Consider the following 14,035-nt stretch of genomic DNA (forward strand, 5'->3'; position numbering starts at 1 on the left):
TTGGAGTATCTAAATGATTGGTCATCTTTCTTCCTTGGGCACTTCTCTAATTTTCTGATATAGAAGTGACAGTACTTCCTGTCAAGATGGCAGCATAGGTAAACATAGATCACCTCCTTGCACAACCACATTAAAATCACAACTAAACTATAGGACAACCATCATTTAGAACTGTTAGAAATTCAGCTAAATGGAAGTCCTACAACTAAGGAATTAAATAAGAATCTACATCAAAACTGGTAGGAGAAGTGGAGATGCAGAATGGGTTGGTCCCACACATATGTGTGGTGGACAAAAAATCAGAAGGGGTATCTCAAGAGAAAGGGATCCCCACATTGGGATCCTCAGCCCTACATTAGGCACCTCAGACCAGGATTCCAGTGCCAGGAAGAAAGTCTCCATGACTTCTGGATGTAAAAACTATCAAGTGTTTAAACTATGGAAGACAGAGACTGCTGGACTCCCAAGCAGTCCCTCTTAAAGGGCCCTCACATGGAGTAACTCGGACTCACTTCCTCTGAGCTCCAGCACCAGAGTAGCAGGTTGAAAGGCATCAGAGATGTATGGAAAGGAACTTGATTATCTGGCATGCACCCAGACAGAAGTGCTGGCAGAGGCCATTGTCCCTCTTCTGAGCTCTCCCCTGACAGAGCCACAGAGCTGGAAGGCGGGTGATATATATGAGACTCCATAAACCTGGCTCATATTGTTTGCCCCATCCTGGTGATTCCCTGAGGCCCTGCCTCACCCAATTTTCAGGCCCACCTAAGCTGTTTCCACTGGTTTTTCCATACGAATGTCTTGTTTTGGCCCATCCTTCATATTTTCCTAAATTCTCTCAAACAAGCAGCATCTGGCTTAAGCGAGCCCCATACCTCTCATTAAGTTGTCCCAGGCCCAGCACTAGCAGCAGATGACCTTGGTTAACAGCTTGACCTCCAAGCCCAGCACAAGTAGCAGCCATCTGCAGATCACTTTGTAGCTAATGCTGTGTGACCCCAGACAGAACACAGGCAGTGGCTGACTTTGGACATGCTAACAGCAAGCAAGACTCAACTACAAGAGGAGGATGTACATGGCCCACACAGTGGATGCACCTTTAGTACCTAGCTTGGATAATAGGGGAAGCTGTGTCATTGGACCCTACAGAACACATACTATATTAAGCCACTCTATCAAGCCTGGGAGATGTTCAAGCTCTAATACATAAAAACAAACACAGGGAGGCTGCCAAAATGAAGAGACAAAGAAACATGGCCCAAATGAAAGAACAGATCAAAACTCCAGGAGAAAAAAGTGGAGATAAGCAATCTATCAGATGCAGAGTTCAAAACTCTGGTTATAAAGATGCTCAAAGATGTTAGTGAGGACCTCAAGAGCATAAAAAAGATCTAGTCAGAAAGGAAGGATACACTAATTGAAATAAAGAACAATTTACACAGACTCAACAGTAAAGTGGATAAAGCCAATAATTTAATCAGTGATTTGGAACATAAGGAAGTAAAAAACAACCAATCAGAACATCAAGACGAAAAAAAAATACAAAAAATGAGGATAGTGTAAGAAGCCTCTGGGACAATTTCAAGTGTTTCAACATTTGCATCATAGGGGTACCAGAAGGAAAAGAGGAAGAACAAGAATTTGGAAACCTATTTGAAAAAATAATGAAAGAAAACTTCCCTAACTTGGTGAAGGAAAGAGACATACAAATCCAGGAAGCACAGAATGTCCCTAACAAGAGGGACCCAAAGAGAACCACTCCAAAACACATCATAATTAAAACGCCAAAGGTTAAAGATAAAGAGAGAATCTTAAAAGCACCAAGAGAAAAGCAGTTAGTTCCATACAAAGAGTTCCATAAGATTGTCAGTTGATTTCTCAAAGAAACTTTGCAGGCTAGAAGGGATTGGCAAGAAATATTCAAAGTGATGAAAAGCAGGGACCTACAGCCAAGATTGTCCTATCCAGCAAAGCTATCATTTTGAATCTAAGGGCAGATAAAGAGCTTCCCAAACAAGAAAAAACTAAAGGAGTCCATCATCATCACCATTTTTTATGAAATGTTAAAGAGTCTTCTTGAAGAAGAAGAAAAAGGTCAAAAATATAAACAATAAAATGGCAATAAATACATATCTATCAACGATTGAATGTAAAAACCAAAATAAACAAACAAGCAAAACAGAAACAGAATCATAGATAACAGAGAACTGTTTTGATGGTTGCTTGATTGGAGGGATCAGGAGGATGGGCAAAAGGATTAAGAAGTACAAATTGGTAGTTACAAAATAATCATGGGGCTGTAAAGTTCAGCATAAGGAATTGAGTAGCCAAAGAACATATTTGCACTGTCTATGGACATGGAACACAGTGTAGTGATTGCCTGAGGGAGTGAAAGGGCTGCTTTGAGGGAGACAGAGGGGGAAATTTTGGGACAACTGTAATAGCATAAACAATAAAATATAATAAAAAATGAGCACCTTCAAACAAAAGTGACAAAGGGAGGGGTGGGAAGTGCTGAGAAAGCAGAGCCAGCTCTTGGTATAACCACAAAAATCCCTTCCGCTTTCAGAGTCCTGTGCCCTTCTACATATGCCTGGGTCCAAGATGTATACTTTTCCTAATTGGGAAGATGCCAAGGGAGAATTTTAGCTTCCTTCTCAGGCCACAGCTCAGAATAGAGGTTGCTCCAATCTGGAGCTATAGCTAGCCACTGGACAGAACCTCTTGAGCTCAGTAGCATCCCACAATGATTGATTCTTTTCTGTGAATGTTAAAGAATTTCCCCAAATTCCCCTAGAAAGATTCACATCTGTATCTAAAATGGGGAAGGGGAAAAGCTGGGAAATTTTTGTTCAGGTTTCAAACTTTAATATCTTCAAATGTTGGTTGCTATTCCATGCAAATTTGTTCCGGGGATAATGATAAGTCTTCACAGTGGCCATCTGACTCTGAATAATGAAACCATGTATAAATGGTAGAGTGGTGGTATGTCGGATGAGGGTAGGGAGACTCTGGGGTCAAACTACACATGTTCAAATCCCAGCTCTGCTACTTTTTAGCTCTGTGGCCTTGGGCCAGTTACTTATCTGTGCCACAGATTTTTTGTCTATAAAATAGGATTAGTGATAGCACCCACCTCTCACTGCTGTTTGGAAGATTACACAGGATAATCCAGATAAAGCAGTTAGTCCATATCTGGGGCCCTGGTAAGTGTTCCACAGATGTTAATATTAAACTGTGGCTTTTGCCAGTCTTTGGTCAAGGCTTTACTTTTAGATCCTCCCCCACAGTTTAAATAGAACCCTGAAGAGAATGGATGCTGAATACGTCCTAACTAGCCCTATCCCACACACTTTTCAGGCTCTTCAGGGCTAAGCTTAGGTTTACCTACAATAACTAGATCTTAACATTTGTACATATTGCACTTGATTTTTCCAAACACTTTTACAACCTTTATCCCCTGAAGCTGTGAAGTTAGCAGAATAGTGATGATTATCCCCATCTTGGAGAAGAGGAAACTGAGGCCTTGAAAGGTAAACTGTCCTGTTTAGAACTACCCAGCTTGTTAGAGAGACAAAGGTACTCAAACTCAGGCCTTCTCCTCCAATGGTCATTTGAAATTCTTATATCATCTTCTCTCCTATAACTCCTACATTAGATCACAAGGGATCAAGTAACCTGCTTCCCTGCTTCACAGCTCTTCAGGATGCTGTTTTCAGACCATGTGAGAAGGAAAGAAATACATGATCCATATGTAAAAACTCTCTCTATACTCTGTGGTAGGGCAACTTATTTTATGTGTAATATTCTGGTTGGAGGATAAGGTTGATAATGCCTTAAAGTCTGAAGCCTATTGGAAAAAATTGAAGGGAAGAAGTCCTATGCTTGATCTGACAAAACTAGTACAGTGTAGTGGGATCTTAGCTGAGCCCAAAGTGAGACTCAGAAATATCTGGAAACTCTCTGAGGTATTGATCATTCAGTGGCAGCCCAAGCCTGTACTTGCATTTGAGAAAGTAGTCTTTAAGAGAACTTTTCTTTTTCAAATCAAATGGTAGATTTATTAAGATAAGGTTTTATATGCTATTGGTCACTGAGAGGCAGAGACAAAGACCAGTTGGTGGGTGTAAAGATGGTAGAAGGATGGATGAATAGGAAAGGGTGATATTTGCTTTCTACCTGGGCTCCAAGGACTGGGTGTGTGGAGAGAGTTCCTGGCATCTATTCACAAGGATGACAGTGGTTTCAAAGAGATCTGTGGACTCATAGTGCTTTAGGGACAGGGATAGAGACCACGTGGAAATTTTGGAAATCAGAGATGAAGGCTGCATCTGAATAGGGGACTTGATGGCTTTTGTTCTCTGGGTACAGGAACCAAGTCTGAAAGTCTGAATTGGGATAAAGTGGGTGGGGGCAGCAGGGGAGAGTTTGCCGCAGGAAGAAACTAAAGCTTCTCTTTTCACATGGGCCTCAATGAAATAAAGGATAGAAACAATGCTGTTTCAATCTCTAGATGACAAAATGTGGCACAGAATGGGAAGAAGAGTTACTACTCCCACTCCCTAATTCCACCACCTAAACCCCTCACCCACCCTTCCGACCCCCTACCCTTCATGACCCTATCAGTGACCTTAGCCAAACCTGCCTAACAGGAGGACAGCACCATTCAGGCCTCTTGTGGATTTGCAGAATCTACAAACCCCACCCCAGCAGTGACCCCATTCAGGTTCCCACAGCCAGAGGCACTCACCAGCAGCTGGGGCAGGATGGAGGAGCTGCCCTCACTCGGCAGTGTGGTCAACTGACTGCCACAAGGCAGGATAGGAAGAAAACACAAGGAAGAACTACCTCAGAGTAAAGGAAATTACTGGGGTCTTCCATAAATAACCAGAGGAAACCTTCAAGGTGTTGAAATTGTGTATCACACATGTAATGACTGGGATCAGTGACATCTGAATTTTTACTGCTTATGGAACCTTATTTTTCCCTATGGGCCAATGTGGCTTGCAGAAACTTGAAACACCATTTTACCACAGGCAAAATTGTCTCAAGCACTTAGGCATATGGTTGCTCAGCTGCATGTAGATGTTGAGTGGCTCTAGAAACATTTCTAAATATAACGTTCTGGGTGGGTAGAGGAACAGGGAGTGAGCTCCAGCAGGGTATAAGTGAGCTTCATTTGTTCCATTTGTCTCTAGTGACTTAGTTTTAGGGAGTAGAGAGTCAAAAATAAAGTGAAGAACACTAGGGAGAAAAAACAAAGAAAAATATGTTATTTTTCTCTATTATCATGGCTATAAATAGTCACTTTTATGTTTAAAGACATTTTTCTTCCCATACACATTTGCCAGACACAGATTATAATTCTATATCATCAAATATCTTTTTCAGTAGAGAGTAGGGTCAACAGTGCTTTCCTGAGCTAAGAGCAATCCTGGCTGAACACAGAGATCCAAAGTTCACTAGGGCCTGGACTGGGCCAGGTGTGAGCCAAAAGGGTTCCCAGAGGCCCACAGCCTTCCTGCCTGGGATTTGGGTTTCCCATCTTGTTGCACCCCTCTTTTTTCCAATGCAACAGCACTGGTGATTGGTGCATCTGCTGGAAGCCTGCAGAGCCAGTTTCTTATCTATATTACCATTGGACCTCCAGTTTGTCTGCCAATCTTTGTTTTTTCTGAGAATCATTTTCCTTTTCCTGGAATCACACCCAACGTTTAGGGTAATGGAGAAGCAGACTTAAGTCCTCAAAGGAGTTTTGGCCCCTGTCCCTCTCTTTCTATCCCTGCTGCTCTAGCCCTAGACTGAACCATCTGGTGAGTCAGCCACCTATACTATTACAGTAGGGAGCTCATCGCTGCTCTCTGACCCCTTCCCCCATCCTCCTAACTGTTGCCAAATTGGCATTCTAAAATATGTTTCTAATCATGTCACTTACTGTTTTTAAAAGATCTTTGAGTAACCCAATTACATGGACTATGACTGAATAAATAAATCGGCCCTGTTAGTATTGCATTTCCTATTATCCTGGTTTTTTGTCTTGGTAGTCTTTAACACAATTTCAACCTATCTTACCTGCATGTTTTCTTGTTTATTGCCTATGTCTTCCCTCAAGTGGAATGAAGTTTTCATTCAATAAATGTTCTTATCTCTCTGTCCCCAAAACACTGGCTGGTACATGTTAGATAATAAATGTTGATTGAATGAAGGACTCAATAAACCAAATTCTGTTAGCAATAGTTAATTCTCTTTTTCATAAATAAAGTTTATTTACTTTTATGATTACAAATGTAATGCATGCTTACTGTAGAGAATCTGGAAAGTACAGAGAAGTAGAAAGAAGAAAATAAGAACACCATAATCCTGCCACCTAAAGGCAACACTGATCACATTATGTTCTATCTATGCCTTTTAAAAGACCAAGACCCTTATCAAGAGTGCTGGGCATGAAGCACAATAGCCAAGGGGAGTGAGGGCAACTAACAGCTGAGGGAGTCACCCAGAAGTCAATGCTAGAGATTTGACATTGAAGGACAAGAGCTATACAAAACAGATCAAGAGGTTAGCTGACAACACAATAACAGCTTGGGTTTTGGTAAGAATGTAGTGAGATAGTGCTTGTTAACAATTTATCCCAGTATCTGTCACAGAATACATAATCAATAAATGGTATCTATTACTACGATCATTATTATGGGTCAAAACAAATGGTTCGGGATGGAGACTATAAACAGGGCAAGCGCCCTGGAGACCTATGTTACATGTTATGAGTTGAGGCATATAACAGCAAGTCTACTGGGTGAAAAGTGCTGTGTAGGAGTGGGCATCTCTCTCCTCATAGGCTTCCCTACCAGGTGAAATGGGTACCAGGGAGTCCTCAAGTTTACCTGGTGACATGTGGCAAGATACTCTAAGGTGTTTTTGAGGTAGGACATCATTTCTGCTGCCTAGATGTCTCCTTGGACCAAGAACTAAAACTGACTTTGGTGGTGATAGGAACTCTTGTAGTCCATACTCTGATTGTCAAGACAAATCACAGGCATATGGGGTAAAAGAGAAGGTTGTGTCAACCAACTGGAAGGTAGGGTGGGATGTGCATGGAGGGGGAAACTGAAAGGGAAAGGCCACAAGGATTATGATGTAATTGAATGGAATGAGCTCAGGAACCAGTCCTCAAGTTAGCAGCTGAGTCAGATATCACAGAAGAGTCCAGGGAACATTACTTGTTGGTGGGGGCCTTCTGATGACCTATGCTCTGTCGAAGGTGGTTGTGTAGACCTTCTTGGGGGTCTCCATGCTCTTTCAGGTAGTAACAGCGTTTGGGAACATGCTGATGCTGAGAGAAAGAAAAACAAAAAACAGCAGAGGTAAGAGCTATGTTTACTGCGACAAAGGGGTATTCTGCTTGGATAAGTTCAGTAACCTAGCAGACCAAGAAATTTGGCTAATATACCTTACTTCTAAACAGTGTGACAGAAAACTAAGGTAGCCAAATTCTCTAGTGACCTGGGCCCATAACACATGTGGTGGTAGGTAATACCTAGTCCCCAAAATGGGTCCCCTCCCTTAGAATTGGACTTGGAATAAGTAGAGAGTTCGGACTGAGCCCAGCCAGCTCCCCCTAATCAGAAGACTTAGTCTCTTAACCATCTTAGGCCTTCAATAACTTGGGCAGGGCTTTGTTTCTCAAAGTGGTTAATACACCCAAAATAACTGCAATAGTCAGGCCTGCTGAGGAAACTCCAGGTTAAGGGTTATAGTCTAGGAGCTCAATGCCTCCCCCTTGCCTCCTCAAAGAAGCAGAATGTATTCTTCACCATCTCCTCCTAATTTTTATGCTTAGGACCTTGAGTGTATTTCCCCACTATTACCTCCTCAGTCTGCTGATGAGAGTTCAGTTCATTCGTCATTGCCTCTTCATTATTCCGTTTACAGGCTGACTGCAGAACCTGGCTTGAGCTGCCCGGGGAATCCTTCTCTTCAGCCAGCTGGCACTCAGTGTAGAGAGACCTGTCTATCAGCTCCTTTAGGCTGCCAGCCACCTTCAGGAAGATCTGTCTCATTTTGGTGGTAACAGCTTCCGAGAGACCTTCCAGAAACCTGGTCCGTAGAATGGCATCAGACCAAGACAAATGCTGGGCAAGCAGCAAGAAGTCAGTGGCATACTGCCTGACTGACTTCTGGCCCTGCTTGGGGTGACAAAGAACGGCACTGAGGACATCTATCTCAGAGAGAGAATTATATAAGCCCTGTGATCTTTTTAGGAAAGATTTATTTTCATCTGAGAGGGGGTTTCCTACCTCCATCTGCAAGATAGACCACCTTTCCGCTGCCCCCAGATGAAGAGACACCAGAAATGCCATTTTCTCTGAATCACTCAAAAATCTCTTCATTTGCTTCTCCTCATCAATCTCCATCTCCTCCTCCTCAGAGCATGAACCCCGGGCTGCTTCCTGTTCTTCTAAGAGGTAACAGAGCGCTGGAGTCAGCATGCCAAAGGATTCAACTTCCTTTGGTGGTGGGTTCACTGTTTCAGGGGTTGTGGCAGTCACATGTGGTGTGGACTTTGATCCAGGGTCCATGATGTTATTGTGAGAGGCAGCTGTTTCTCCAGAGTCTGTGGCTTTGCTGTCCACAGAGGCTGTGGCTGCCATTTGTGGTGTGGACGTGGCTATGGCTGTCATTTGTGGTATGGACATGGCTCCCAGGACTGGGGTCCTCATTAGTGGTGTGGATATCCTGCCAGAGGATGTGGCTCTCAGAAATGGCATGGACACCATTCCAGCAGCTGAGGCTTTCATTGGTGGTGTGACTATCCCTCCGGAAGTTGAGTGTGTTTTATCTGGCAAGGACATAGATCCAGAACTTGTGGCTCTTGTTTGCAGTGTGGACATTGCTCCAGAGGCCTTGCTTTCCATTGGTGGCACAGACATCTCTCTAGAAGCCACGGCTGACATCAATGGCATGGGCATTGTTCCAGAGGCTGTGGTTCTCATGAATGGCTTGGACTTCCCTCCAGAGGCCATAGCTATTGTTTGTGCAGTGGACATCTTTCCAGAGGCTGGAGGTCTCATTAACTCTGTGGACACATCTTCAGAACCTGAAGGTCTCCTTAGTGCTGTGGACATAATTCCAGAGACTGGAGCCCTTAATAGTGGTGGGGACATCATTCCAGAGGCTGGGGCTTGCTTTGATAGTGTGCATGTCTCCCCAGGAGCTGTGGGCATCATCTGTGGTATAGACATTGCTCCAGAGGTTGGAGCTCTCAACTGTGGTATGGACACCTCTCCAGAGGACATGGCTGTCATTTGAGGCATGGGCATTACTCCAGAGGCTGTGGATGTCATGAGCCATGTGGACATGTCACCAGAGACCGGGGCCCTCATTTGTGGTATGGATACCATTCCAGAAGCCGTGGCTGTCATTTGTGGAGTAGGCATAACTTCATAAGCTGGGGGTCTCAGAGATGTGACTATCTCTCCAGAATCTGGGTGTCTCCTTAGTGGTGTGGATACCTCTCCAGATGATGAACCTCTTATGAGCAGTGCAGACACCTCTCCAGGGTCTGAGGCTCTCATCGGTGGTGTGGACATCTCCCCTGAGGCTGGGGCTCTCAATTTTGGTGTGGATATCATTTCAGAGGCTGGGGCTTGCATCTGCAGTGAGTACACCCCTCCAGAGGTCGTAAATCTCGAAAGTGACCTGGACATCCCTCCAGAATTTTTGGTGCTTATTGGCTGCCTGGGCAACTTTGTAGAGCTTATGGTTCTCATTAGTTCTGTGGGCACTGCTCCAGGGTCTGGGGCTCTCATAAAAGGTGTGGACACAGTTCCAGAGGCTGCAGTTGTCATTTGTGGTGCGGACATAGCTGCAGAGGCAGTGTCTGTCATCTGTGGCATGGACATGGTTCCAGAAGCTGTGTCACTTATTAGTATTGTGGATATGTCTCCAGAACCTGTCATTGTCATTTGCTGCATGAGCATTGCTTCTGAGGCCTTGGATGTCATTAGTGGCTTGGACAATGCTCCCAAGGCTGTAGCTCTCGTTTGTGGCATGGACATCACTCCCGAGGCTGTGTCTATGGTTAACAGTGTGGACATTGCTCCAGAGGCTTGAGCTCTCATTTGTGGTACAGCTGTTACTTCTGAGACCATGGTTCTCTTTTGTGACATGGGCATTGCTCCAGAAACAGGGGTTCTCGTTTGCAGTGTGGACATTGACCCAGAGGCTGGGACTGTCAGATGTAGCATGGACACTGTTTCAGAGGCTGGGGCAATAACTGGTTGTGTGGATATTGCTCCAGAATCTGGAGCTCTCCTTAGCGGTGTGGACATCATTCTAGAAGCTGGGGCTCTCACTGGCAGTGTGGATATTTCCCCATTGTTTATGGCTTTCATAAAGTCTGTGGATGTTGCTCCAGAAGTTCTGGCCACTGTTACCTGTGTGGACATCACTTGAGAGGCTGCGGTTTGCTCTGTGGACATTGTTCCAGAGGTTGTGACCGTAACCAATGGGGTGGACAATGCCCCAGAGTCTGAAACTGTCTTTAGCAATGTAGACATGTTGCCAGAGGCCAGGGCTCTCATTTGAGGTGTGGACATGCTTTGAGAGTCTAGATTTTGTGTTAACTGTGAGGGCATTACTCCAGAACTTTCAGCTGGCATCAGCTGGGTGGGCATCATTCCAGACGTCAGGGCCGACATTAGTGGCGAGGGCATTACTTCAGTGTCTGGGACTGGTTTTGGCAACGTGGACATTTCTCCAGCATCTGAACCTGATAGAAGCAGTGTGGACATTTCTCCAGGGCCTGGAGTTGACATTAACAGTGAGGACACCGCTCCAGAGTTTGGGCCTGCCATTAGCTGGGTGGACATTTCCCCAGAGTCTTGGGTGCTTGTTGGATGGGTTGATGTTGCTCCAGAAGCTAGGGCAGACATTATCAATGAAGATAAAGCTTCAGAGTCTGTGCCTGACATTATCAGTGAAGCTATCTCTCCAGAGGCGAGGGCAGTCATTAGTACTTTGGACATCGCTTCAGTGTCTTCATCTGTAATTTGCAGTGGTGACATTGCTTCAGAGTCTGGAGCTGACATTGGTTGTGTGGACATCACTCCAGGGTTTATATCTGGCATTAGGAGTGGGGACATCTCTCCAGGATCTGGGGCTAACATTAACGGTGTGGACATATCTTCAGAGGATGGTGTGCTCATTATAGATGTAGATATCACTCCAGAGGATGGAGTTGGCATGGCCAGTGGGGATATCTCTGCGGAATCTGGTGCTTCCGTTAGTGTTGTGGACATTGCTCCAAAGTCAGGAATTGTCATCAGCCCTGGGGACATTAGACCATAGTCTGAAGTGGACAGCAATGGGGACAATGTTCCAGAATCAGAAGCTGGCATTAGCAATGGGGACAGTGCCCCACAGTCGGAGGCTGGCATTAGCAATGGGGACAGTGGCTCTGAATCTGAAGCTGGCATTAGCAATGGGGACAGTATCCCAGCGTCGGAGGCTGGCATTAGTGGTGAGGACAATTCTCCAGAGTTTGGTACTCCCATTAGAGGTGTGGACATGGTATCAAAGTCTGGCGATGTGATCAGCTGTGTGGACATCACTCCAGGGTCTGATGCTGAAGTTGAGACTATAGGCTGTACATGAGATTGCAGAATTTGGACCTCTTCTATGGTCTGTGTCGTTGGTCCAGAGAAAGTCGTCCCCCTGTTTGGGAGATCATTTTCGACCCTCAGCATATTGTTGAATCGTGGTGAATGTAAGGGTACTGACATATCTGCCATGGCCACAGGAAGAAATCCCCAAAATGATGATATCCGGGGTCCTGCCGAAGCCCAAGTAGCAAGAAAACCTGTAAAAAAAAAACAAGCTTAGCAGTCAAAAACCAGTATCAAGAAGCTTGAAAAACAGAAATGATGAATGATGGAAGCCTTTTTTATGTGTTGCCAGCTATGTAGCATCAGAAATGGGCCTATCAAGTTAAAGAAGCTGTGCAACAATAAACAAATTTGAAGCTGTAGCAAATATCCCTCCCACCATTATTCTTTTCAGACCAAACCACTCAGTCACACAGTACAGCCTCTCAGTTTATAAATATTAAAAATGCCAGCAATCTCAGCTGTCAGGTGTGGAAGCAGTCTTGGCTCAAATGAAGCAGCAGCACCATCTTCTGGAAAACTGGGAGAAGTGCAGGTTCCTGGGCTATATTTTATCCTACCAGATCATTCACAAGCCAGCCAAGTTACTGGGAGACCTAGATGAGATATGAGATAACCCTTTGTTCTAGGAAAATCATTAGTTTCTGGAGCTCATTGAGTTCTGCCAGTAGTTTAGTGGCCATTTTACTACTCAAATGGCCCTGAATGTCTTCCTCAGAAAAAGGAAGATTTTATCTGATCAGTAACTGTGAGCAGCATTCTATGAACTGAAAAGCCTGCTTATTAGCATTATTATTTTTTAAAGATTGTATTTATTTATTTTTAGAGAGGGGAAAAGAAGGAGAAAGAAAAGGAGAGGAACATCAATGTGTGGTTGCCTCTCGCACGTCCCCTGCTGGGGACCTGGTCCCCAACCCAGGCATGTGCCCTGACTGGGAATCCAACCAACAATGCTTTGGTTCGTAGGCTGGCACTTATCACTATTATTATTAATAAAAAGAACAACAACCACTACTACTAACACTTACTGCTTAGTGTGTTCCAGGCAGTAAGCTTTAGGCAACTGTACACAACTATATGCAATTTTAAACTGTCTATAATGTACAGGTATTTGCAATATCCCATTTGAATCTTACAATACCTTACACAATAGAGAGTATTATTATTATTTCAATTTTACCGCATTTCTCAGATTTTCCAAGGTTGGGGCTAAAATAGGGTCACTGCAACAGGAAAAACTGTATGTCTTTGACTATTGCCTTTCCTCGGGGTTGCCTAGCTTTTAGCACCTGTAAGGCTGCATTCAGTTATCTTTCTGACATCCTAGACCATAGCTCACTTGAAGCCCAGTCTATAGCATGGAAAATTTCAAGTTTCTCTGATGACATGTGGGTAGGCAATCACAGAGCTTCATCCTTATGACCCATCCCCATAAACAGCCCCAGAAGCGGCTCCTTGGCACATAACCTGGAAACCAACACACATTACAAAATGTTGGCACATCCCCACAGCTTGCTTGTGCCAAAAATGGAACACTTGCTCATTTGGGACAATGTCACAAAAGTCATCAATTGCATGGCATTGTGCATTCATAATAATAGTACTAGCAACAGAAACTCTAACAGTGAACATTTTTTGAGCATGCACTGACTGGCAAGCACTCTGCTAAGGCACTTTACATATATCATCTTATTTGGTATCCACAGCAACACTAAGAGATTGGGTTGTACTCTATCTTCATCTTACAAATGAGAAAACTAAGGCCCAGGGAAACTAAATTTGCCTGCAGTCACATAAATTCTCAGGTCCATCCAACTCCAGAGCCCCCTACTCTTCCCCACTGTGCTATAAAGCTCCACCTAATCTGCTCCCCCTCTTATTTAGTCACATTACCAAGACCCCTCCCTCTATCTCCAGCCTTGGGCAACCCTGAGATGACTGTAGTAAAAGAATCACTGGCTTCCTGCTGGCACCTTGGTTACTCTACTAACTGGTGCAATGGGAAAGATGAGTGAAGAGAGCAGTCATAGACATCCACCTCTAATCTTCAGAAAAATCTCTGAATATGCCACAGCTTCCCACCAGACAAAACCTGGAAATATCTTATCTTGCCAGATAAGAAGAGGGAGAGCATGTCCTTTGTGGCCCTAGCTCTTTGGGTCTGGCCAATTCTCTTATGCCCCATACCTAGCCAGTTCATTAAAGTAAGAACCAATACCAGCAGCTGTTCTCTGCAATCTCCCTTAGCTATCCCCTGCCACACCCTCCTCCTGCCCACCAGCCAGCCCACCCACCCACTTCACTGCTCCTGACTTGCTAGTGCTTGCTCTGTCTCTCTGGTCCCAGATTCCTGCCTCTATATAGGCTCT

At 44.4% G+C, this 14,035-nt stretch overlaps 1 protein-coding gene across 1 annotated transcript; it reads right to left on the bottom strand.

The window, feature by feature from the left end:
- Positions 1-7,216: 7,216 nt before the first annotated feature.
- On the bottom strand, positions 7,217-11,833 carry RTL9 (retrotransposon Gag like 9). The gene is made up of 2 exons (XM_054580419.1): positions 7,869-11,833; positions 7,217-7,333 (listed from the first exon to the last, which is right to left on the bottom strand). The coding sequence occupies exons 1-2, from the start codon at positions 11,790-11,792 to the stop codon at positions 7,217-7,219; spliced, it is 4,041 nt and encodes a 1,346-aa protein (XP_054436394.1). The 5' UTR covers positions 11,793-11,833.
- Between the last annotated feature and the right edge of the window lie 2,202 nt (positions 11,834-14,035).

The sequence above is a fragment of the Pteronotus mesoamericanus genome, unplaced genomic scaffold (genome assembly GCF_021234165.1).
Source record: "Pteronotus mesoamericanus isolate MK-2021 breed Mesoamerican mustached bat unplaced genomic scaffold, CSHL_Meso_final contig_58, whole genome shotgun sequence".
NCBI lineage: Eukaryota > Metazoa > Chordata > Mammalia > Chiroptera > Mormoopidae > Pteronotus > Pteronotus mesoamericanus.